This window comes from Acanthochromis polyacanthus, chromosome 14 (assembly GCF_021347895.1).
Source record: "Acanthochromis polyacanthus isolate Apoly-LR-REF ecotype Palm Island chromosome 14, KAUST_Apoly_ChrSc, whole genome shotgun sequence".
Lineage (NCBI taxonomy): Eukaryota > Metazoa > Chordata > Actinopteri > Pomacentridae > Acanthochromis > Acanthochromis polyacanthus.
In genome coordinates, this window is record NC_067126.1 from 2489341 (window position 1) to 2514274 (window position 24934).

The 24934-nt window shown below is 42.8% G+C and overlaps 1 protein-coding gene across 12 annotated transcripts in view; it reads right to left on the reverse strand.

The window, feature by feature from the left end:
* Positions 1-3229: 3229 nt before the first annotated feature.
* rif1 (replication timing regulatory factor 1) overlaps positions 3230-24934 on the reverse strand; it is a 39205-nt gene continuing 17500 nt past the window's right edge. For 3 of the 12 annotated variants that reach the window (XM_022214091.2, XM_051958661.1, XM_051958663.1), the window contains 21 exons: positions 24220-24306; positions 24074-24147; positions 22595-22775; positions 21684-21791; positions 19130-19279; positions 17897-17996; positions 14700-14989; positions 14412-14614; positions 14241-14334; positions 12626-12715; positions 11951-12093; positions 11767-11856; positions 11641-11695; positions 7615-10740; positions 7401-7529; positions 6935-7021; positions 6550-6665; positions 6325-6475; positions 6134-6254; positions 4755-5436; positions 3230-3817 (listed from right to left, as the gene is read on the reverse strand). In XM_022214091.2, the coding sequence (XP_022069783.2) occupies positions 5168-5436; positions 6134-6254; positions 6325-6475; positions 6550-6665; positions 6935-7021; positions 7401-7529; positions 7615-10740; positions 11641-11695; positions 11767-11856; positions 11951-12093; positions 12626-12715; positions 14241-14334; positions 14412-14614; positions 14700-14989; positions 17897-17996; positions 19130-19279; positions 21684-21791; positions 22595-22775; positions 24074-24147; positions 24220-24306 (5664 nt within the window). In that variant the 3' untranslated portion in view covers positions 3230-3817; positions 4755-5167. The other 9 variants (XM_051958671.1, XM_051958670.1, XM_051958664.1 and 6 more) reach the window with 9 other exon arrangements.

Consider the following 24934-nt stretch of genomic DNA (forward strand, 5'->3'; position numbering starts at 1 on the left):
GGCCACTCATCTCCATAAAGTGTGGAAACGCTGGCAGCAGCTCCACAGGAATAATCAGATAATTACTGGAGCAGCGAGCCAAAGAGCAGCAGCTCATCAGAGGACGATCCAACGGAGCTTCAGGGCAACAAGCCAAGAACGTCTCAGCAGAGGCAGGAGGTTAAACAAGGACAGCAGGCAGAGGAACATCTCCAGAAGATCAACAGAGGAACATCTCCAGAAGATCAACAGAAGAACATCTCCAGAAGATCAACAGAGGAACATCTCCAGAAGATCAACAGAGGGACATCTCCAGAAGATCAACAGAAGAACATCTCCAGAAGATCAACAGAGGAACATCTCCAGAAGATCAACAGAGGAACATCTCCAGAAGATCAACAGAAGAACATCTCCAGAAGATCAACAGAGGAACATCTCCAGAAGATCAACAGAGGGACATCTCCAGAAGATCAACAGTCAACTTTAAAACAGGTGAATTTTGACGACACCAGGGTTAACTCCCTTAAAGGAAAAAATTCTGAATGTGAAATAAAATAAAAAATGTCTGCCATGTAAAACGATCGTATTTCATATGGAGGTCATTCCAGTGTACTTTAAAAAAGTTTTACCACGCTGTACTCAAGCGAGTTGTCCTCAATGAACTGAGACCTGTGAGGGTAAAGAGCAGCACCACACTAAATACAGACAGAAAGGATTAATAATGAGGTCTAAACGATGTTTTTGGGGATTTTTGGATAACTGAGCATGACCCAGGAACATCATTGCTGTTCCTGACAAATGAACAGGAGGTTAGAACTTTGACTTGGAGCTTTATTTTTATTTATTAGGAGTCAGTAATGTATATTATTGATTATTGATGGTTTATACATTATTGAAGTAACGTACTTCTGTCTAAATGAACCAGATGGCTGCTAACGCCCCGTCTATTTTATGTTTTGTGTGATGTTTTTATTGTGTTTTTGTTTATTGTGTAACTGCTGCAGAACAAATCACGCTTCAAAGGACAAATGACGTTGAAATAAAAATCACCAGAAAAGTGGATCAGTCGCTGGACGTGTTTTCTGACAGTTCCAGAGAAACTTCAAGAAGTGACTTCTGGGTAAACTTTCGAGGACGGTTTTGTGGTTGTTTTGTGTCTCTTCAGACCACAGTGAAGCATGGAGGTGTGATGATCAGAGGCTGGAGAAAACTTATTTATTGTATTTTAATCAACATTTTGATCCTTTTTGGGTCACTTTGGGCAACATTTGAGTCATTTTGGAGACGTTTCTGATCATTCTGGGTGAGTTTTGGGGTTACTTTAGACATTCTTTTGAGTCATTCTGAACATGTTTTAGGGAAAAAAAGTGACTTCTGGGTAAACTTTCAAGGCTCTTCTCAACATGTGTGATCGGTGGTTGGTCAGAAACGAAGAAAGACACCAGGATCATCTGTAGACACGATTCACTCTGTGGCTAAATAACTTCATAATTCTGATCCAAGATTTGTGTTTTATAATGAAGCCAAACAATAAATGGATTTGCTATCAGCGGTTAAATTTACCGCCTGATGTTTTGGTACTTAAACAGCTTGTGAAATGTGAATATTTTATGGTTTGTCATCTGTCAGTGAACTGAACGTCTTTGGAAAAACAAGACGTGTCTCAACACCGTCTTCTGACATTTTAGCCGCCAAACAGCTAACCGTTAACGGATTAATCGACTATGCTGTTAGTTTACAGTTGATTTCTTTGGGAGAATCCAGGTTTCTTGCATTAGATGAAGTTATTCTGAGTTTAGTTTATCATTTTATCACAGCTCAATAAGAAAACAGAGTCCAGGAAAACCAACAGATGAAGTTTGACTTCAATCAGCCACGATGTTAAAACTACAAACGTTCTGCCTCCATGTGGATGTTACTACATACAAACTGTTGCAGCTCACACATCAGCTCCCCCTGCTGGATAATATGCTGCACTACACCATGAAAACTGCTCAGGAAGAGGTGGAGGAACACGACCAAGAGCCCAAAACTGAGCCTCCAGGTGGTTTTAACCCTCCTGTTGTCCTCATTTACAGGCATCAAAAAAATAGCTTCCTTGTCTGAAGAAAAAAAAAAAAAAATCCAAAAATTTAGCAAAAAAAAAAAAAAAATTCTCCACATTTCTGAAAATTTGCAAAACTTTCAGGAAGAAAATTCCAATAATTCTATTAAAGTTATATTTTTAAAAAGCCAACAAATTTAGAAAGAAAATTCTTTTGAAAATTTTCAAAAAATGCATAAAAACCTTCTATTTCCTTTAAGAACATTCAACATAAAAAAACAAAATACAGCGAAATTTTTTGGTCAAAGCTCTTAACATTTTTAACATTTCTTTTTTTCCACCAAAAAAAATGCTCAAAAACTTCCCAAAAATGTTGAAAATGTGGACATCAGAAGTTTCACTGTGAGACTATGTATATATATATATATATATATATATATATATATATACACACACATTTTCAAACTTTAAAAAGGGTCAGTTTGACCCATAGGTCGACATGAGGGTTGATCAGAATTAGGAAGAGATCCACCTGAAGAGGAGGAATCAGAGCAAAACAAAACCTTTAACCCCATAGGACCTGATGTCTACAGATGTAAACATCTTTGTCCCCAAAGAGATCGTATTGTTCATAATAATGAAAATAATAAAAAAAATAATAAAATTTTGAATATTGGCAACAATAATTATAACAGCAATACAAATATACATATAATTTAAATCTAAAAATATAATAAACAATTATCACAGATTACATTTTCTACATTTGTTCTGTTTATTGGTTGCTCCTTGTCCCAAATAACTAGAAGAAATCTAAAGTGCAAGCCCAACCAAAGGTCTCAAGAGGTTAAGACACTTTATAAAACCAAACTTTACCTCCGACTTCTTAGGATTCAACCTGCAGAGTAAAAATACAAAAAAATAATTTGTTACGGTCACCTGAGAATCTAAAAGAAAATGTTAGAAGTATTGTTTATATTTAGAACTTTAGAAAGTGCATCCTTGGTAGACTGAGGACGGTTTTGTGTCTTTTTGTCATAATATTGTGTCTGTTTGTGGTTGTGTTGTGTTTTTCTGTCCACAGTGAAGTATGATGATATGAATCTGAAGAAAACTTTAAAAAGTGCATTCTGGGTAAACTTTAGAGAACAGCTGAGAAATCTGCTTAAATGTCAGTTTATGAAAAACATCAGAAATACTCCAACGGCTCTTTAAAAACCACTCAGTTTGGTCTTTTATTGAAGTACTTAAAACCACAGACTAAGTGCGACTACACTCTACAGTAAACAAAGGTTCATGACGACAAAAATTCATTAAGACGTTAAAAAGGCGGAGAAACAAAGAAATGCTAAAAAATGTACAAGATGAATGTAAACGTTCTAAAAACAGAGACGAGTGTATTTACAGTTCAGTCCTGCAGGAAAGTCAGACAACCACGGCGTCAAAGTGAAACCGTGCTTCTTCTCTTTTCTTAGAGTTCATAGAAACTAAAAACAGCCGGAGCTACACACCAGAACGCTCCGCTAGCGCTCAGGAAAGAAGAAGGATCATCAAAGGGAAGGAAGAAGGAGCTGAGGAACGTCCAGACAGGTAGAACCACACAGTCCTAGTACAGGCCTGGAGGACGACGGAAAGACCTGGAGGTTCTGGTCCAGGATCAGAGGTCGGGTAAAGACCTGGAGGTTCTGGTCCAGGATCAGAGGTCGGGTAAAGGCCTGGAGGTTCTGGTCCAGGATCACGAGGTCAGCTAAAGGCCTCATGGTTCTGGTCCAGGATCAGAGGTCGGGTAAAGGCCTCATGGTTCTGGTCCAGGATCAGAGGTCGGGTAAAGACCTGGAGGTTCTGGTCCAGGATCAGAGGTCGGGTAAAGACCTGGAGGTTCTGGTCCAGGATCAGAGGTCGGGTAAAGACTTCATGGTTCTGGTCCAGGATCAGAGGTCGGGTAAAGACCTGGAGGTTCTGGTCCAGGATCAGAGGTCGGGTAAAGGCCTGGAGGTTCTGGTCCAGGATCACGAGGTCAGCTAAAGGCCTCATGGTTCTGGTCCAGGATCAGAGGTCGGCTAAAGGCCTCATGGTTCTGGTCCAGGATCAGAGGTCGGGTAAAGACCTGGAGGTTCTGGTCCAGGATCAGAGGTCGGGTAAAGACCTGGAGGTTCTGGTCCAGGATCAGAGGTCGGGTAAAGACTTCATGGTTCTGGTCCAGGATCAGAGGTCGGGTAAAGACCTGGAGGTTCTGGTCCAGGATCAGAGGTCGGGTAAAGACTTCATGGTTCTGGTCCAGGATCAGAGGTCGGCTAAAGGCCTCATGGTTCTGGTCCAGGATCAGAGGTCGGCTAAAGGCCTCATGGTTCTGGTCCAGGATCAGAGGTCGGCTAAAGGCCTCATGGTTCTGGTCCAGGATCAGAGGTCGGGTAAAGACCTGGAGGTTCTGGTCCAGGATCAGAGGTCGGGTAAAGACTTCATGGTTCTGGTCCAGGATCAGAGGTCGGCTAAAGGCCTCATGGTTCTGGTCCAGGATCAGAGGTCGGGTAAAGACCTGGAGGTTCTGGTCCAGGATCAGAGGTCGGGTAAAGACCTGGAGGTTCTAGTCCAGGATCAGAGGTCGGCTAAAGGCCTCATGGTTCTGGTCCAGGATCAGAGGTCGGGTAAAGACCTGGAGGTTCTGGTCCAGGATCAGAGGTCAGCTAAAGGCCTCATGGTTCTGGTCCAGGATCAGAGGTCGGGTAAAGACCTGGAGGTTCTGGTCCAGGATCACGAGGTCAGCTAAAGGCCTCATGGTTCTGGTCCAGGATCAGAGGTCGGGTAAAGACCTGGAGGTTCTGGTCCAGGATCAGAGGTCGGCTAAAGGCCTCATGGTTCTGGTCCAGGATCAGAGGTCGGGTAAAGACCTGGAGGTTCTGGTCCAGGATCACGAGGTCAGCTAAAGGCCTCATGGTTCTGGTCCAGGATCAGAGGTCGGGTAAAGACCTGGAGGTTCTGGTCCAGGATCAGAGGTCAGCTAAAGGCCTCATGGTTCTGGTCCAGGATCAGAGGTCGGGTAAAGGCCTCATGGTTCTGGTCCAGGATCAGAGGTCGGGTAAAGACCTGGAGGTTCTGGTCCAGGATCACGAGGTCAGCTAAAGGCCTCATGGTTCTGGTCCAGGATCAGAGGTGGTGGTCTGTCTGCTGGACTCTGGTCTGCAGCTCCACTACCACTCTCCTCATCATGCCTCCCAGCTGGTCGTGGATCTGGACCAGTTGCTGGACCGAGCAGCGCCCCAGTTCTGATGGAGACATTCTGCAGGACATGAGCTCCACGTCGGAGGACAGCAGCAGGTCTTCAGGTCTCTGGTCTCCGTCCAGGACTTCAGGCGTTTGGTTTCCTGAGATGTCCTGGTCGGCTGCAGAGGGCGATTCATCCAGAAGCTCTGTGGCTGAAAACAGAGACGGAGTTAAAACGACCGTCATGTTACAGTCAAACTGAAGCATTTCAAAGTTAAAACTATCTAAAAGGAAATGTTCAAAGTATCTTTTATTTTTAAAACTTCAACAAGTGCATTCTGGGTCAACTTTAAGGACGTTTTGTGTCTTTTTATCTTCATTTCCATTCTCTTCTGTCCACAGTGAATACATGGTCCTGACAGTGAAGCATGGAGGTGGAAGTATGATGATATGAGGCTGGAGAAAACTTTACAAAGTGACTTCTGGGTTAAAAGTGTTATTTTGGTCTGAAACTTCTGCTCGGCTTAAATCTAAACCTATAAAATGAAAAGGCTTCATGCTTTTAACTGGTTTATTTCGATATTTTTTATTCTGTACATTTCCTTAATGTTTGCACGTCTTTGCTGCTGTAACTCTGGAAATGAATCCCACGGTGGGACTAATAAAGGCTCATCTTATTTTAATGATTCTGTGAACAGTTCTGTAAACTCCTCACACTCCTGACTGATGTGGACCAGCATGGGTTCACATCCCAGACCAGACCCTCTGGTTGTTGAACCACCATATCTTCTATACCTTCCATTTTAAAGAACTCTTCATCTTCATAGCTCCAGACTGATTTCCATCTCGTGTCTGCTGACCTGAACTCTAATCTTTGACTGATTGAACCTTCCAGACACTTTTTCTCACCCAGAGTCTCTGCTGAGGTTTTATCGTCGTCGTTGGGAGCAGCTCCGGTCTCCTCCAGTTCAGACGTCATCATCTCGGTTTCATCGAAGCTCTTCAGGTCGTCTCCACCTCGTCCTTTACGCTGGAACACAACAGAAGGTCAGCTAGAAGTTCCTTTACTGTTGCTTAATGCTCCCTGACCTCAGTCCTACCTGCTGTTCGTAGACTTTGAGAGCCTTCCTGACGTTGGAGACCTTGGGGGATCGAATCGGCAGAGTCTTGATCTCACCGTGAGTCAGAGCGCTGAGGTCTCCAACCGTCTTGATGTTTCTGGCTCGAACGAGCTGCCCGAAACCCCGAGACCTGCCGGGACCAACCACAGCAGGTAAGACCACTGAAGCTCAGATGTTAAAGTTCCAACGCTCCACTGAACTCACCACATGTTGGAGGAGATCTGAGGCAGCACAGCTTCCACCGGCGTGGAGCAGCCGACCAGAGCAGGGTAGATGCAGTCCCTGGAGACCGGCCGAGGCTCCTGACCCAGCTCTGAAATCTGGACAGAAACGTTTCATCAGGACCGACAGATGGACTGTAGGTTATTTAAAGCTGGTTGTCAAATGAAACCAGTTTCAGGACTACCAAAGTGGATGCTTAGTCCTGACAGTGAAGATCTTTGAAGGCTGTTCTAGCGTTTTCATCTAGCAGCACCATAAAGGGTTAGGCTGTATGCCTGCATATGTGGGATCAGTCAGAGGGGCTGAAGGGAAGTTCAAAGGTTAAAATTAAGTTTAAATCATGTCTTCTGCATACTTCTGTACCTACCAGGCTTTTCTTGGAGCTCTTGTGACCCGGACTGTGAAGATTTCTGGGACTCAGGATCAGCAAACCCTTCGTTGGAGTCGTGACGAGCTGCAGTAAGAAACACAACGTTGATCCAAAAAAAACAAGGAGCCTAAAACTCTAAACACGTTCTCATTCTCACTGCAATCTAAATCTATGTTTGGGTGATTTTTGAGTCGCTTTTGACAAATCTCTAATAATCTTTTGGATCACTTTGAACAAGTGTATGTCATTTTGGACAGCCGTTGACTAATTTTGGACATAAATATCTCCATGTTTCCTCTCTACTCTGTTCATCAGTAGAAAGAGGTTTCACCATGCTGGATGGATCTCCTGTTCACCGTTCCAGAGCCATGCTGACTGTGATTCATCCGGTAGCTTTGGTTTTCTCTGTGTCTCTCTGAGGAAACACTGCCTGCAGCTCAACCTGAAGACTCTGATTTCATACCTTGGGTTGTGGGATGTTGCTGCCTTTGGACCTCCTGGGGGAGCTGGTTCTGACGGCCGGACTACGACGGTCGATGTCATCTGCTGTTTCCTGCTGCTGGATCGGATTAGCAAAAGAGACACGTCTGGACTGCAAAGTTCAGGAAAATAAAGTTACTGCAGGGCTGAAGCTTCCAGTCATGGAACTGATTCTTAAACTTTCATTTTTCACTGACCTTGACCAGAGGCGATGGCGTCTCGTCCTTCAGCGGCCTCTTCTGGCCTTTCTTCAGGATGCTGGTGGAGGGTGAAGCTGAAGGAGACCAGGTTCCTCTGGTTCTGCCACTGCTGGGGCTTTGACCCAAACCGGGTTCCATCAGGGCCTCCAGGTCCTTCTGCTTCACTGGAGAATCCTGGAAAACGTCTTTGCTCGTAGATTCTGTGAATACGTCGTCAGCTAGAGCAGCATCCATATCTGCAGCTTCCTCAGTCTCCGTTTTCTCTTCATGCTGAGGCTCCATCTGGGTTTCTCCGTCTTCTTTGATTAGAGGTGCAGGTTCATCTTCAGCGGTGGGTTTGGTTTGCTGGTCTGAAACCTCATCTGTGACATGTGGACGCTCTGCTTCGTTTTGTGAATCCTGAGCTGCTGCTGGATGATCCTGGTGGTCCAGATCTGCATCCCCAGTTTCAGACACTTCTTTGGGTTTTTCCTCTGAAGGCTTCAGGGTCTCAGCAGACAACATTTCCTGAGTCTGTTCATTACTGATCCCAGCAGATTCCAGCGTTTTCACATTTTTAGTGTCGCTTTCTTTCACAGGAGTATCATCACTGTCTGTTTTCTTTGTCGTTTCGTCCTCCACCTCCATCTGTGACTCTTCCTTACTTTCCTCTTCGATGTTACCTTCAACCTGCAGCAGATCTTGTGCTTCTGATGGTTCCACTGAGTCAGTTTTTGCTTCTGTGCTTTGACTCTCTCTTGTTTGAGAAGAATCCACCTGTTCAGTTCTGTCCTTGGATTCAACAGTGAGAGGACTTGGCAGCGAGGCTCGAGGTTTCCTCCCTCTCCTTTTGGGAACGACGGAAGCTTCTCTGGCATCAGAGGATTCAGACTCTGAGGAATCTACTCCACCTACCACTGCTGGAGAGGACCTTCGTGTTGAATATCTGCCTCTGCTTTGGGAGGACTCTGACTGAGAAAGATCTAAAGACTGAGAACCCTCTAGGGTCGAGTCAGAAGAGAGCTGAAGAGGTTTACTCCTCCTCCTTCGACCTCTGGCTGGATCCTCGGTCTGAGAATTAGATCCACTCTGCTTTTTCAATGAATCTCTGCTTCCACTTCGGTCTTCGGCCTCTGCAGCCTCTGGTGAAGCCTTTGTTCTTCTGGATCTACGTATAGATCGGCCGTCAGAGGATGACGGTGTGATAACCTGAGAGTCCTCTTGACTGAGGTTGTCATCGATAGCTTCTGTTGTCTTGTTTTCCTCTTTGCTTATTACTTCTTGGGACTCGTCATTCGTGGGAGAATAGATGACTATCTGGGAAACTTCTCCTTCCTTTGAGGTCTTTTCTTCAGGCTCAGATTCTTGGGATTGGCCTTCATCTTGAGGCAAAGACATTTCAGAATCCTTCTTTGGTTCTTCGTTGTCGGTGGTCTGTCCTTCAGGTTCAAAGTCCTGGGATTGGACTTCCCCTTGAGGCAAAGACATTTGCGTCTCCATTGTCAGTTCATCGTCTTTTTCCGTCTGTTCTGCAGGCCCAGAGTCTTGGGATTGGACTTCCCCTTGAGGCGAAGATATTTGTGTGTCCATCTTCAGTTCATCGTCTTTTTCCGTCTGTTCTGCAGGCCCAGAGTCTTGGGATTGGACATCCCCTTGAGGCAAAGACATTTGCATCTCCATTGTCAGTTCATCGTCTTTTTCTGTCTGTTCTGCAGGCCCAGAGTCTTGGGATTGGACTTCCCCTTGAGGCGAAGACATTTGCGTGTCCATCTTCAGTTCATCTTTTTCTGTCTGTTCTGCAGGCCCAGAGTCTTGGGATTGGATTTCCCCTTGAGGCGAAGACATTTGAGAATCTTTTCTCATTTCAACACTATCTTTTTCGGTCTTTTCTGACATTTCAGACTCTTGGGATTGGCCTTCTGCTTGAGGCGAAGACATGAGTTGAGAATCTTTTTTTGTTTCATCGCCATCTTTTTCCGTCTGTCCTACAAGCTCGACTGTCTGGGGGTCTTCGGGTAGCTTGCGGTCATCTTTTGGGGTCAGTTCTGCCAGTGCTGCTTTGCTCCGTCGACCACGCCGACCTTGCGACTGGCTTTCAAGATCAGATTGCGACTGTACGTCAGTTTGGCTGAACGAATGCTCACTGGTGCTCCTCCGTGTGCGTTGAGGTGGAGCGAGGACGTCCTCTGAGCTACTGAACAGCCTGATCTTCTTGCGTTTGCTTTCTTGACTCTGAGAGTTGCTTTGGCTCGACTCCCTCCCGTCCTGCTGAGGTCGTTTTCGTAATCTTGTTTTACCGCTGCTCTCCTCGGCCGCCTGCTTACTCCTCGTGTTCGGTCGACTTTGTAGCGGCTGTGGAGATTCAATCAGACATGTTTCTCTAGAACGTCTCTTTTTGTTGGAAATGTCTTTCGCGTCCTGTTCTTCAGGGTTGTCTCCAGGAAGTGAAGGTTGGACTCTGGAGCTTCGAGTTCGTTTAGGCTTGTCAGGAGAAGATTGAGAATCATCCATCGCTGCTTGAGATTCCCCTTCTGGACTTGAAGATTTCACTTCTTCCTCTGATGTGGAAGTCATATTGGTGCTCTCCACTTCAGTCTGAGTATCTGGGATAACGTCCTCATCTTCAGTCGAGTCACTCGGAAGCCTTTCAGTCAGCTTCACAGGCTCGGTTCTCGTCCTGGACTCCTTTGGCCTTTGTGGAGACTCTGGGACGTCGTTGATGGAACTCTGCGAGTTTCCTGTTCTAGTCTGGGACTCCTGAGAGTCTGGACCAGTGGAAGTCTGGGAATCCTTAGAGGAGGGTGTCTGACTGGAGGTCTTGACCAGAGGACCTGTGAAGGAGGAAACGCTGCTCGGGCTGGCAGGTTTTCCTTCTGCGTACTTCTCCAGAGTGATGAATGACTGGCGGCGGCTGTTGGGTTTCTGCGGAGTTCCTGAGACCAGATCTGAAGAAGCAGAGACGTTGGGACTCGTTCCTTCGGCCTTATCATCGTCCTCCATAGAAACATCTGCAGAGTCTGGGAGGACCTCTTCCTGCTGCTGCTTTTCCGTTGTGTTCTCAGGATCTTTGGGGCTGACGTAGTCCTCAGTGTCTTTTGTTAGAACTTCTGCATTGATCTCATTTTCCACGTCTTCTTGAGGAGCCTAAATAAAACCAAAAAAAGACACTAAATCACCACAAAATAGCAAGATAACCAGAACAACATTCAAAGTGTCCATAAAAATATCTTTTTAGTCCACTTGTTCTTTCCTTTCTTGGACGAGGCATTTTATTATTTTATCAGGTTTTGTTGCACTAATTCATTTAGAAAGATCTTTTATTTCTACACTACTTCTGCTTGGACTGACCAGTGTGTTCCTGAGCATTTTTATTTTATTTCCTGACTGTAAACTCTGTCTGTAGAAATAAAACTAGTGTTAACCCTTTAAGCTTCAGTCAATTCCAGCCGTTTTCAGTACAAAAAAAATCGCTAATATTCTATTTTTAAATAAAAAAAATTACGAAAAATACGGGGAATATTGGACGGGCATCGGGAGGTGCATTTCCTTGAAAACGACCGATTCGGGGATTTTATACCGACTTCAGGACATGTTTTGGACAAAATAGTTTACTGGTTTGTGTCATCTGATGTAAAAGGTTGGATTATGGCCGTTTTTTGTGGAATCTTTTTTTTTGTGTGTAATAATAAACCCGGAAATGTGAGTCGCGCTGTGTGCTTTGAAGCCGTGTATAGAGAACGGATGGATGAATATTTGTTTTTGTCGGACAAATGTGTTTTTCTCACCCGCTGTGGTAATCGCATCTGAAAGTGGTTTATACCGGCGGATTCGTGAGAATCTAAGCTTTCCATCGGTGTATAGTGTTTGTATAATTGCGTTTGCACCCGTCGGACATTCCTGAAATTCCTATGCAAATTAGTAGGTGTACCGCCGGCGGTACACTGAAGCTTAAAGGGTTAATATATTATTAATTCTGTAACGCAGAACAAAACGAGTCCTCGGTGGATTGTTTCCTGCTGATTATTTGTCTCTGATGTTTTTTACCTTCTGAGGATCCTCTCTGGTTTCTGTGTTGGTCTGTTCATTCGTCACCTTGTCCCTGTTGGATAAAGATTAATTATACGTTTGTTTTTATAAATGCCAGCAGAGCTTCAGTGTGAGTGAACGTACTGGGAGTCGTCCTGGCTCTGGGTGAACTGGCTGAACACCGTGGTGTCCAGAGAAGCGTCCAGGTTGTTGTACATGGCAGGAATGTCCACTCTGTTCCAGACAGAACGTCAGAATCACTCAACGAACAACAACAAAAAAAAAAAAAAAAAACACTAAACGACAATCGACCAAAGGAGAATCTGACCTCTTCATCCTCTTCACCTCCTTCTGGTGTTCAGTCAGAACTCTCTCCTTTGTCTCAGGAGGAATGAAGACAAAGTCGATGGAGGCTTCTTCCTCCAAAACTTCTCGGCGAGGTGGTTTAGGAGAACTGAAGTCCAGCTTCGTCTGTAGAAGGAGAGCGCCGGAAAGGAAAGATTACAGAAAGAAACCTGGAATCTCGTAATTCTACATTTATAAAATATAATAAAAAGAGCCAAAATAACTACAAACAGGTTTAAAATCACCACAAAAAGCAGTGAAATGGGCCATAAAAGGAGGCAAGACAACAAAAAAAGAATAAAAATCTTCATGAAAAAAAAGCAAAATGAGCATAAAAAGAAGCCATACCACCACAGAAAGGTTCAACGTCATCACAACAATGAAAAAGCTGTCATAAAAAGACACCAAATTACAACAAGAAGACTCAAAAGCACTACAAATATTCAAGATCACTGTAAGAAGACGTCAAATGTCAGCAAAAACCGGCTAAATCACAACAAAGACACAAAAATGAAAAATCACCACAAACACAGGCTAAATCTTCACAAAGAGATGCAAAGTGTGCCTTCAGGTCAACATTTCCTTCAGTGGACACTTTTAGCAGACAAATATTCTCTGAAATACACGAGGACCTCGATGGAAGCTGGTCTGAACTCACAGGAACTGGTTTGGACGTTCTGGAGCTTCTGTCCTTCACAGAACAAACTGGAATCCCACTGAGCTTAGTCTCCATCTGAGAACCTTCACTCTGAGCAAAACACACAAAAAATACTGCGTTAGGAGCAAAACACACAAAAAATACCGGGTTAGGAGTATAATTACTCACTGAATACTGTGTTAGTATAATTACTCACTGAATACTGCGTTAGTATAATTACTCACTGAATACTGTGTTAGTATAATTACTCACTGAATACTGTGTTAGTATAATTACTCACTGAATACTGCGTTAGGAGCAAAACACACAAAAAATACTGCGTTAGGAGCAAAACACACAAAAAATACCGGGTTAGGAGTATAATTACTCACTGAATACTGCGTTAGTATAATTACTCACTGAATACTGCGTTAGTATAATTACTCACTGAATACTGCGTTAGTATAATTACTCACTGAATACTGCGTTAGTATAATTACTCACTGAATACTGCGTTAGTATAATTACTCACTGAATACTGCGTTAGTATAATTATTCACTGAATACTGCGTTAGTATAATTACTCACTGAATACTGCGTTAGTATAATTACTCACTGAATACTGCGTTAGTATAATTACTCACTGAATACTGCGTTAGAGTATAATTACTCACTGAATACTGCGTTAGTATAATTACTCACTGAATACTGCGTTAGTATAATTACTCACTGAATACTGCGTTAGTATAATTACTCACTGAATACTGCGTTAGTATAATTACTCACTGAATACTGCGTTAGTATAATTACTCACTGAATACTGCGTTAGTATAATTACTCACTGAATACTGCGTTAGTATAATTACTCACTGAATACTGCGTTAGTATAATTACTCACTGAATACTGCGTTAGTATAATTACTCACTGAATACTGCGTTAGAGTATAATTACTCACTGAATACTGCGTTAGTATAATTACTCACTGAATACTGCGTTAGTATAATTACTCACTGAATACTGCGTTAGTATAATTATTCACTGAATACTGCGTTAGTATAATTACTCACTGAATACTGCGTTAGTATAATTACTCACTGAATACTGCGTTAGTATAATTACTCACTGAATACTGCGTTAGTATAATTACTCACTGAATACTGCGTTAGTATAATTACTCACTGAATACTGCGTTAGTATAATTACTCACTGAATACTGCGTTAGAGTATAATTACTCACTGAATACTGCGTTAGAGTATAATTACTCACTGAATACTGCGTTAGAGTATAATTACTCACTGAATACTGCGTTAGTATAATTACTCACTGAATACTGCGTTAGTATAATTATTCACTGAATACTGCGTTAGTATAATTATTCACTGAATACTGCGTTAGTATAATTATTCACTGAATACTGCGTTAGAGTATAATTACTCACTGAATACTGCGTTAGTATAATTACTCACTGAATACTGCGTTAGTATAATTACTCACTGAATACTGCGTTAGTATAATTACTCACTGAATACTGCGTTAGTATAATTACTCACTGAATACTGCGTTAGTATAATTACTCACTGAATACTGCGTTAGTATAATTACTCACTGAATACTGCGTTAGTATAATTACTCACTGAATACTGTCCGCTGAGCTCGTCAGGAACGTTGAGGACCTCGAAGCCGGGGAGGATGATGGGAGTTTTCTGCTTCACGTGGCTCAGGATGCTCCTGGAAACAAACATTATTTACATTATATTCATCATCTTCTCTGGAACTCAAACATCTCCAGCAGGAAAGGTTTCCACCTGAGGTCTTCAGGGTAGGAGAGGCTGACGGCGTTGGCGAAGGTGGAGTTCCAGAAGTGTGTGACGGAGGTCCTCAGCTGCTTGTTCTTGTGAGGAAACAGAACGCAGAGCAGAGGAGCGAGAAGGACCAGGAGCTCGTCGTTGAAGGCCAACGTGGATCTGGACTGGAGGCAGCAGACGATGTCGCCCAGAAGCTTCTCCAGCTGCAGGAGGACACAGACAGGACGAGCTTTAAACGCTGAGAAAGACAAACATCCAAACACAGAGCAGGACAGCAGAAGATCTGACCTTCAGCAGCAGCTGTGAGGAGAACGTCGGCGGCTCAGAGGCTGCTCTGCTGTAGAACATCTTCAGAGGATGGACCAGGGAGCTCAGAGCCTCCTGGACGGCGTTGTTCAGGACCAGGCTGGTGAAGAGCGTGGAAAGGACGGAGACCAGAGAGGAACCCGTGGCCTCAGAGGACCCCTCCAGGTTCTCCAGGTAGACCTCCAGACACTGCACCAGCAGCGACTGGAAGGTGGAGAGGTTCCCCAGAGCTCGGCTCCTCTTCTTCATCCAGTTCACCGGAGTGTGAGGAGCTGCAGAAGTTCACAGCAGTCAGACCTCCAGATAACACCGTCTAACCCCAGAGCTCCCAGAAGGTCCACAGCGAGCATTTATGACCCCAGAGGACAGAAATTATTCAGAAAACACATCACGGAACGACCGACCTCTCATCTGACACTCACAACCCAGAATATTAAAGAGAAGTATGGAAGTCTGACTGGAATATCAGGTGATCGCAGTTATTTCTGAGCTATTTATGGATCATTTTGGCACCAAAAGCTTCACAAAAATCACCATAAAAAGATGAAAAATGGGCACAAAAGGGTTTGAAATCACCACGTAAAGCCTCAAAAAAGATGAGAAACCCTCACAAAAACATGCAAAAGCAGCCACAAGTCACAAATTAACAAAACGAATCAAAAGCAAAACAAAAATTCAAAATCACCATGAAAAGATGCAAAATTGCAGCAAAAACAGGTTAAATCATCACAATAACGTAAAATCAGTCAAAAAATAACCACAGAGGAGCTTAAAATCATCCCCAAAACATGCAAAAGAGCCCTCAAAAACACGGAAAACTTCACTTGACTGAATTCTGCACATCTCACTCCATAAAAATCACCAAAAATAGAAACGTTTGCAGCAGATTCTGTGAAAAAATGTAATTTGAGCTCAGACCCGACAGATTCTCCCTGACTGATTGAAGAAACAGATAAATATATAAATACACCCCCTGTCAAAAGTTTTGAGGCATTTTCTCATTCAAATAAATTAGAACCCGTCTCAAAACTTTTGACAGGGGGTGTACAAACACAGAACATCCAGACAGACCATTTTATTCTGGGGTTTGAGTTCTGAGTTCTCTTGGACAGTTTAATTGGACAAATTTGGACGTTTTCTTTGTAATTCTGGACTATTTATGAGATAGTTTGCATATCGTGCAAACAGATCCACTGAGGACGCCATCGCTGTAGCTCTACACTCTGCGCTGTCACATCTGGAGCAGCAGCAGAGCTATGTCCGAATGCTCTTCGTGGATTTCAGCTCTGCCTTCAATACAATCATTCCGGACATTCTCATTACCAAACTGGTCACTCTCGGCCTCCCCCCTCTCACATGTGCCTGGATAAAGGACTTCCTCACCAACCGGCCCCAGGCTGTGAGACTCGGCCCCCACCTGTCCTCCACGCGGACACTGAGCACCGGCTCCCCACAAGGCTGTGTGCTGAGCCCCCTCCTGTACTGCCTCTACACCCATGACTGTCGTCCGGCCCACAACAGCAACCTCATCGTGAAGTTTGCTGACGATACAACAGTTGTCGGACTCATCACAGGAGAAGATGAGGCAACCTACAGAGGGGAGGTCCTGAAGTTGGCAGCTTGGTGTTCAGAAAACAACCTGGCTCTGAACACCAAGAAAACAAAGGAGATCATTGTCAACTTTAGGAAGCTCAGCACCGACCTAGCCCCCCTCTACATCAACGGTGAGTGTGTGGAGAGGGTCCACAGCTTCCGGTTCCTGGGCGTCCTCATCTCCTCTGACATCTCCTGGACGGACAACACTACGGCGATCATTAAGAAGGCACAGCAGCGACTACACCTCCTGAGGGTTCTCAAGAAACACAACTTGGACCCCACCCTGCTGACGACCTTCTATCGCTCGTCCATTGAGAGCCTGCTGACTTATTGCATCACAGTGTGGTACGGCAGCTGCACCATGGCAGACAGGAAGGGGCTTCAGAGGGTTGTTAAGACAGCACAGAAAATCATCGGCTGCCCCCTCCCCTCCCTGATGGACATTTACACCTCCCGCTGCCTTAAAAGGGCAGGAAACATCATCAAGGACAACTTCCACCCTGGTTCCGACCTGTTTGTCCCGTTGCCCTCAGGAAGGCGCTACAGGTGCATCAGAACCAAAACAAACAGACTCAAAAACAGTTTCTTTCCAAAAGCCATCACCACTCTGAACTCAAACATGCACTGACATTCCAAACCTCCCCCCCCCCCAGACTACCTCAAAACCGTCTACTGTGAAATACAGACTATTCTAATGTGCAATATCACACTGACCATGCACTTTTATTCTTTTTAACTGTTTTAACTTATCCTTTTTTGTGATTTTTTATTACATGTATCTTGCACTGATGGAGATGCTCTAAATCTCATTGTACTTGTGTATAGTGACAATAAATGGCATTCTATTCTTCTATTTTGGACACATTTTGACTAATATTGGACAAGTTTCTCGTCACTAATAACAAAACCAGAATAAATGCAGCATGGCTCAGAGGAGCTGGAGATCCATCCAGTGTGATGAAACAGCTGCAATTATTCAGAGTCAAAACGGCTCAAAGTTTGAGCAAATTTGAGCAAAAAAGTGTAAAAAATGACTTAAAGTGTCTGAAATTACATGAACTTAGATAAAATGACTGAAAATGTCTACTATTGAATAAATCTGTGCAGATAAATTACTGTAAATTCCCCAAAAGGTGTAAAAAATTAACATAAAGGGACAAACAGACTGGATGAATAAACTGAACAGAGGAGCAGGTTGTTGGAGATCATCCATCATGGTGAAACATCTACTGATGATGAGCAGAGCAGACAGGAAACGTCTGGAAACGTCTAAAGAGGAGATGGTAGGAGCTTCAGGTCAAACGTCTTCTAGAACCTCCAGCTGGTTTCTCCTGAAGCTCCTACCAGGACCAGGATGACTGAGAACCTCCACAGAAGAATGAGGAGACAGCAGTTCAGAGTTTAACATCTGAGGAAACATGGAGTCAGAAAAACATCTCCAGGATGAGGAGATGACGGGTTTTTCTAGTGTTCCACTCTCTTTGAAACAAACAGTCGTATTTTAATGTTTGTCATGACGGCTGTCTCCACCGGTGTCTGCAGTCTACAGCGTTAAAATAAAAAGATGAACCAAGTTTTCTTACATTTGAGCTTCTGCTGGAACTGAGGCGTGAACGGAGAGAAGTCCACACATTCAACCATCACCTGGAGGAAGCTGCTGATGGAGTTCAAGGTGGAAGGAACCTGGAGGAACAGGAGGAGATCAAAGATTACTGGATCTATAGAACCATTAGGAACAGAAGGAGATCAAAGATTACTGGATCTATAGAACCATGAGGAACACCTGGAGGAACAGGAGGAGATCAAAGATTACTGGATCTATAGAACCATGAGGAACACCTGGAGGAACAGGAGGAGATCAAAGATTACTGGATCTATAGAACCATGAGGAACACCTGGAGGAACAGGAGGAGATCAAAGATTACTGGATCTATAGAACCATGAGGAACAGAAGGAGATCAAAGATTACTGGATCTATAGAACCATGAGGAACACCTGGAGGAACAGGAGGAGATCAAAGATTACTGGATCTATAGAACCATGAGGAACACCTGGAGGAACAGGAGGAGATCAAAGATTACTGGATCTATAGAACCATGAGGAACAGGAGGAGATCAAAGATTACTGGATCTATAGAACCATGAGGAACACCTGGAGGAACAGGAGGAGATCAAAGATTACTGGATCTATAGAACCATGAGGAACACCTGGAGGAACAGGAGGAGATCAAAGATTACTGGATCTATAGAACCATGAGGAACAGGAGGAGATCAAAGATTACTGGATCTATAGAACCATGAGGAACACCTGGAGGAACAGGAGGAGATCAAAGATTACTGGATCTATAGAACCATGAGGAACACCTGGAGGAACAGGAGGAGATCAATGATTACTGGATCTATAGAACCATGAGGAACCAATCATCTGGTAGAACTCATAATTAACATGTTCTACTGCAACTTCTAGAAACATTTCTTTAGATCTTCACAGCTTTGGTGGAGATGTTTTAATGTAAAGGAGGTTTTCCTCTGAAGAGCTCCACAACAATCCATAACTCCAGCTCTGTGGAGGTTTGCTAGGTTTAAATATCTGGAGAATTTTATGCTGCTGTTGTAGATGAGGACAGAAAAAGGGCAGAAAAAGCAGCACTGAGCTCCACAGAGCAGTTTCTGTCCCCTAACATGGACCTAAAGGAAGTTCTACAGGACGTTCTTGCAGCTGGAACATCCACTAAGGTGCAAATTCGCCTCGTCTTCAGGACTTTTAGAAGCTTTCTGCTGATTTAAATCCATGACTGCTGTTCCTCCTCCACTCACCGTCAGAGCTCCTCGGTCCGCGGCGGCCACCATCCGTCCACAGAGCTCCTCACAGCAGATGTTCTCCTCAGCGGTGACCACCAGAGCAGAGCACCGAGCAAACACCTTGTAGAGCTTGGACCACAGAGACAGCATGGACTTCTGGGAGGCCTGAACATCACAAAGGATCACGTATGTTAGACTGATGCAGGAAGAGGTGAAATCACAACAAATACAGGCTAAACCAAGACACAAAGTCACCACGAAAGGATGCAAAATGAGCAGAAAAATGTGTAAAACCTCCGTGAAAAGATGCAAAACCACGAAAAAGAAGGAAGAAAACCCACAAAACACGCAGAAGCAACACAAAAATTCTAAATCACCACAAAAATATGCAAAATTTCAGCAAAAACAAGTTAAATCGCCACAAAGAGATGGAAAACCACCACAATGACACATAAAATGAGCCACAGAAGACACAAAATATCTACAATTGGGTTCAAAATCACCATGAAAGCCACAAATCACCACAAAAACACAAAATCATCACAAAAACAAGTGAAATGGGCCAAAAGAGGCAAGATGAACACAAAAGATTTAAAATCATCCCAAAAAGATGATAAAGGGTCATTCTGTGTGGTTTCACCAGATGGTGGTTGCTGCACCATCTTCAAATGAGTCCTAAATGTGCATGTCATTAGATAGTCACAAAAGTACTTTCTATGCTAAATTGTAGGCCTGTAGCTCAAATAGTTTGAGTTGTGGGGGTCTGAAATTTTCAGAATTTGGACTATATAAAGCCTCACCAGTGTTGTTTGCATCTTTAAGTGGTTATTTCTCAGCCTCTAGACATACCAGAGAGCTGTGAGTTGGTAAACAAGGCCTCTGCATGTAGCTAGTGCCCCACAAACATCCCCAGGTGTTTCCCTACACTCTGCAGGCCATGGGGGCTTGCTAAAAATGCTAAAAATTAAGAGATACCTACTCATGAGTGGGGTTTGGGACCTTAAAAGTACTAGAAATACTGCACAGAAGTGTTCTAACACCCCTGGGTTCCATTCTACACAAACTTGTGTGATAACTTAGCAAACTGGAGCTTTCTAGGTACCTCAGTTTGGAAAATATGAGCTCCCAAAGTTGGACGAGATTTTAAATTGGCTATTTTTGGTGGCAAAAATCTCAGAGTGGGACAGGTACCAGAGACCCCAAATTTTTCTACAAGACAGTTCCATCTGTCTTCTATCACTGTACAAAAAAGCAGCAGGGTTATATTTGTAGTTAATGAGGCCCCATCCACACAAAGACAAAACGCTTAACAGTTTCAAAAACGATGGCCATAAAGACGAAGGCGTCTCAGAAAATGTGTGCGTCTACATGAATGCACTCGATATGCATGGAAACGCTGTAAAATACATCAGACCTCTAGGGGCGCTGTAACGATATGACAGAAACACGCAAACAGAAGAAAAAACAGTGGGCATGCGCACTTGCGGCAAAAGTTGTAAACAGAGACCAAGCCAGCAAGTAAATAAAGTGTCATAATGTGTCCTCGATCATTGTTTGTTCAACTCAGTGGTGATTGAGAAGAAGGAGATTTTGCTGCAACAGGGATAGTAGGGTCACCGGCTTCATCAGCACATTTGCTACACTGTACGCCACCATTGTTGTTGCCGTTGCCGCGTGTGGCGCATGCGTGTCAATGAAGTTATGAAATTGCGCATGCGTGTCAATGAAGATATGAATCTATGACGCAAGCGTATCTGAAAAGCAGCGGATAGCCGGTAAACACGGAGCTGCGTATACGGCGTTTCAAAATCTTTCTACTCTGGAACCTGGTTTCAAAAGTGATCGTTTACAGACCCCCAAAACGCCGTCTTCGTGTGGATGATACACAGATTCGGCAAGAAACTTATGCGTTTAGACCTCGTTTTGTCTTCGTGTGGACGGGGCCTGAGATATTCTTACTCCAAACAGCATGGGTGATGTCAAAATGTTTTTTTCTTTTCAGTACTTTAAATTGGGATACAAGTATTAGTAGTCATTCCAATGGTAGTATTATGTATGTTTGGTTCTTTTTGAAATGTTACTTGTTAAAGGTGACTACCTTCAAAAAGTGTAATGCCCTTTTTGTGTCACAAGCTCTAGTTTAGAGCCATACCTGTAGATATCATGACATGTTGACACTCATTTGCAATGCATACATGTAATTATAACATACACATACAAATGACATGTACTAACTTGAATTCAGGGAGCTCTGTAGTAGTTTATGGTTGATTAATTTAAAATACAACAATGTTGAATTTTACAGTAGCAGTGCAGTGGGATTAAACAGATTAAATGCACTGATACTGTAAAATTCAAACTCAAACTCCAGCAGGAAAAGAGTTTGTTTATTTTATTATTAAATAAAATTCTTCTTTCTAATTTAAGGAACTTTTTCCCTTTAAACTTTCACAACCAGAGCTCAGAGGGAAGTTCCAGATTCTCCACATGTCTAGAGCTCCGTCAGGAACAAACACTTCAGTTCAACCTGTAAAAGCTGCTATAATTCATGAACATAAAATAAATGTACCTGCTGCAGTGGCACCCCCTGCAGGAGGTGAGTGACAGGAAGCATCAGGGCGGAGTGGACGGAGCTGAAGTTGTGTTCCAGAGCGTCTCCTTGGTTCACCTCATTAGACTGGAGAGACGGAAACATGGAGAATAGTCAGAAACCGAGGACTGTTTGATGTGTGTTTCAGAGTCGATATTTAATCAGTATTAATCAAGAAAGATCAATCACCAATATCTACAACCGTTAAATGTTATATTTTGACTTTTTTATTTTAATGAGGTATATTTAATATGTACTCTAGAAAAAAAAACAGTGATTGATCATTTTATCATCTTAAAGCATCATCAGGTTAATCTGTGGTCGCCTCCTAGCTTAGCCGCTAACAGTTAGCATAGCATTAGCCACAGTGAAAGCAGCCAACGTCCTGGTTTGTCGTTTCTTCTTCTAGAAAAACACTGCAGAGACGAAAGACAGAATCAAACTGGTGCACCATAAAAACAGCAATAATCTGACAAATGCCAGATATCGGCCCAATAATCGATCAGGATGATAAACAGTGGATCAACAAAACTGAGAGGAACTGCTGAACTTTTAACATCAGTTTAACGTTTTCATTTAAAGTGAACTGAAGCATCTTTTACAGCTGATGACACATTTTAAGTTCTTACTAAAACTGCAGAATGTTCCACAAACGCCTCATATGCAGAGTACTGGCAGATCATTTATCGATGTTCATCTCGTTCTGCTAACGTAAAAACATTTGAGGTAATGTAGAGGCCTTTTTATGCTAACACAGCAGCTGATATCTTCTGGAGGCTAACGTGTATTCACACCCTTCTTCATTTCTGTCCTCTGCTACAGAGTAAACTAGAATTATTCTTCTAATAAGAGCCTTTATTCGGAAACGTCCCCACTTACTTCCTCCTTACCTGTGTGATGGTGTCGGTGAGCGGACCGACCACGATGCTCCACATCCTCAGCAGCTGCTCTTTGTTCTGCAGAGACACAGCGCTGTGACCGATGGCGCCCAGAACTGCCTCAGAGAACGTGAGCGGGGAGGTGGGACCGGACAGACCGCAACCCACCAGGGTCTGGAGGCACTGGAAGAACCTGGACACACAGGATTTCAGAAGCACACGTCACACTTTTAGAGTGATTTAGATAAACCTGAACTACAAAAGGACACAGCTAGCGCAGGGCTAATTAACAGTTGTATCCTGCAGTTTACAGTTGCACCACTGGGGGTGCTATAGAATCAAACCCATCTCTCTTCCTTCATGTATGCTGACAACATGCTGCTGTTGTCTCATGTAGGTTAGCTTATTAATGTTTACGTTACCGTAGCGGCTAACAGCAGCTAGACCTACATTGTTAACGCTCTCTTGATTATGCTAACATACAAACATTTACGGTAATGTAGGGGCTTTGTTTAAGTTAACACATTAATGTTTACGTTAACGTAGCAGGTAACATAGCAGCTAAATTTGCATTGTTAGCTAATGCCCTCTTTATGCTAACGTATAAATGTTTACTGTAATGTAGGAGCTTTGTTTAAGCCAACATATTAATATTTTCATTAACGTAGAAGCTAGCATAGCAGTTAAATTTACATTGTTAGCCAATACCCTCTTAAATATGTTAAAATATATACATTTATGGTAATGTAGGGGCTTTGGTTAAGCTAACATATTAATGTTTACGTTAATGTAGCGGCTAACAGCAGTTAAACTTACATTTTTAGCCAACGCCATCTTGATTATGCTAACATATAAACATTTACGGTAATGTAGGCGCTTTGTTTAAGGTAACATAGCGGCCAACATTATCTTCCTTAAGCTCTTGTTGAGGCTAACGTCTTAAAGTTTACATTAACATAGTGGCTAACATTATCTTCTTTAAGATCTTGCTGAGGCTAAAGTATTAATGTGTACGTTAACGTAGCAGCTAACATAGCAGCTAAACCTGCATTGGTAACTAACGCCCTCTTAAATATGCTAACATATAAACATTTATGGTAATGTAGGAGCTTTGTTTAAGCTAACATATTAATGTTTATGTTAATGTAACGGCTAACAAGGCAGCTAAATTTACATTGTTAGTTAAAGCCCTCTTGATTATGCAAACGTATAAACGTTTACAGCAATGCAGGAGTCTTGTTTAAGCTAACATAGCAGCTAACATTATCTTCTTGAAGCTAACATATTAAAGTTTGCGTTAACGAAGCGGCTAACATGTTCTTGAAGCTCTTGTTGAGGCTAACATGTTAAAGTTTGCATTAAAGCGGCTAACATCTTCTTGAAGCTCTTGTTGAGGCTAACATAATAAAGTTTGCGTTAACAAAGCGGCTAACATCTTCTTGAAGCTCTTGTTGAGGCTAACGTATTAATGTTTAAATTAATTTAACTCACCTCTCGTCCTCCACGAAGGCCGCCGACATGCTGCTGTTGTAGAGCAGCTGGATGAGGAACAGAGCTGGAGTCCCCTGAACAAGCAAACACAGATTCATCTACGAGTTCTTCCATACATGTGTGTTAAACTGATAAACTAAACTCACATTCAGGACGTCCATCTTCCCCACTTGGTAAGAAGCAGAACCCAGGACTCTCTGAGGGATTCCTTTAACTGTGACCTCAAACAGAACCTGAAGATCAGGAAAGAGATGATTAGATTTCACCACAAACACTTCTGAACTCGGAAAAATAAAACTCAGATAACAAAAATAATTTTAAATAAATCAGCCACTAGGAAAATGACTTCTACAGCAGCGGTCTACAACTGTTTTTGCACCATGGACCGGTTTCAAGCACAAAACAAAAATTAATTTTATTGTTTATTATTTTTAATTAAAAAAATCCTAAATAGATAAAAGTCCTCTTTATTCCTAAATATGCATTTACTTTTGATTTTAGATCGACGACTTCATTTAACGGGATACAAGCACAGAAGGAAGTCACAGGAAGACAATCTAGGCTTTTTTCAGAATAAAACACCCTGCAGACTCCATTGGAAATAAAACTTTTTTTAATAAACTAGATTACAAAAAAAGGATGCTACAAACAAAAGCGAAATTATTTCAGCCACTTACATCTTAATAATATTATAAATATCTATAGTCACATTGTTGGCTAACACCCTCTCGTTTATGCTAACGTTTAAGATAATTGTTCGTTTAAGCTAACATAGCAGCTTGCTTAAGCTAATGATAACATTTAAGGTAATGTAGATTGTTTACGCTAACATAGCAGCTTGCATAAGCTAACGATAACATT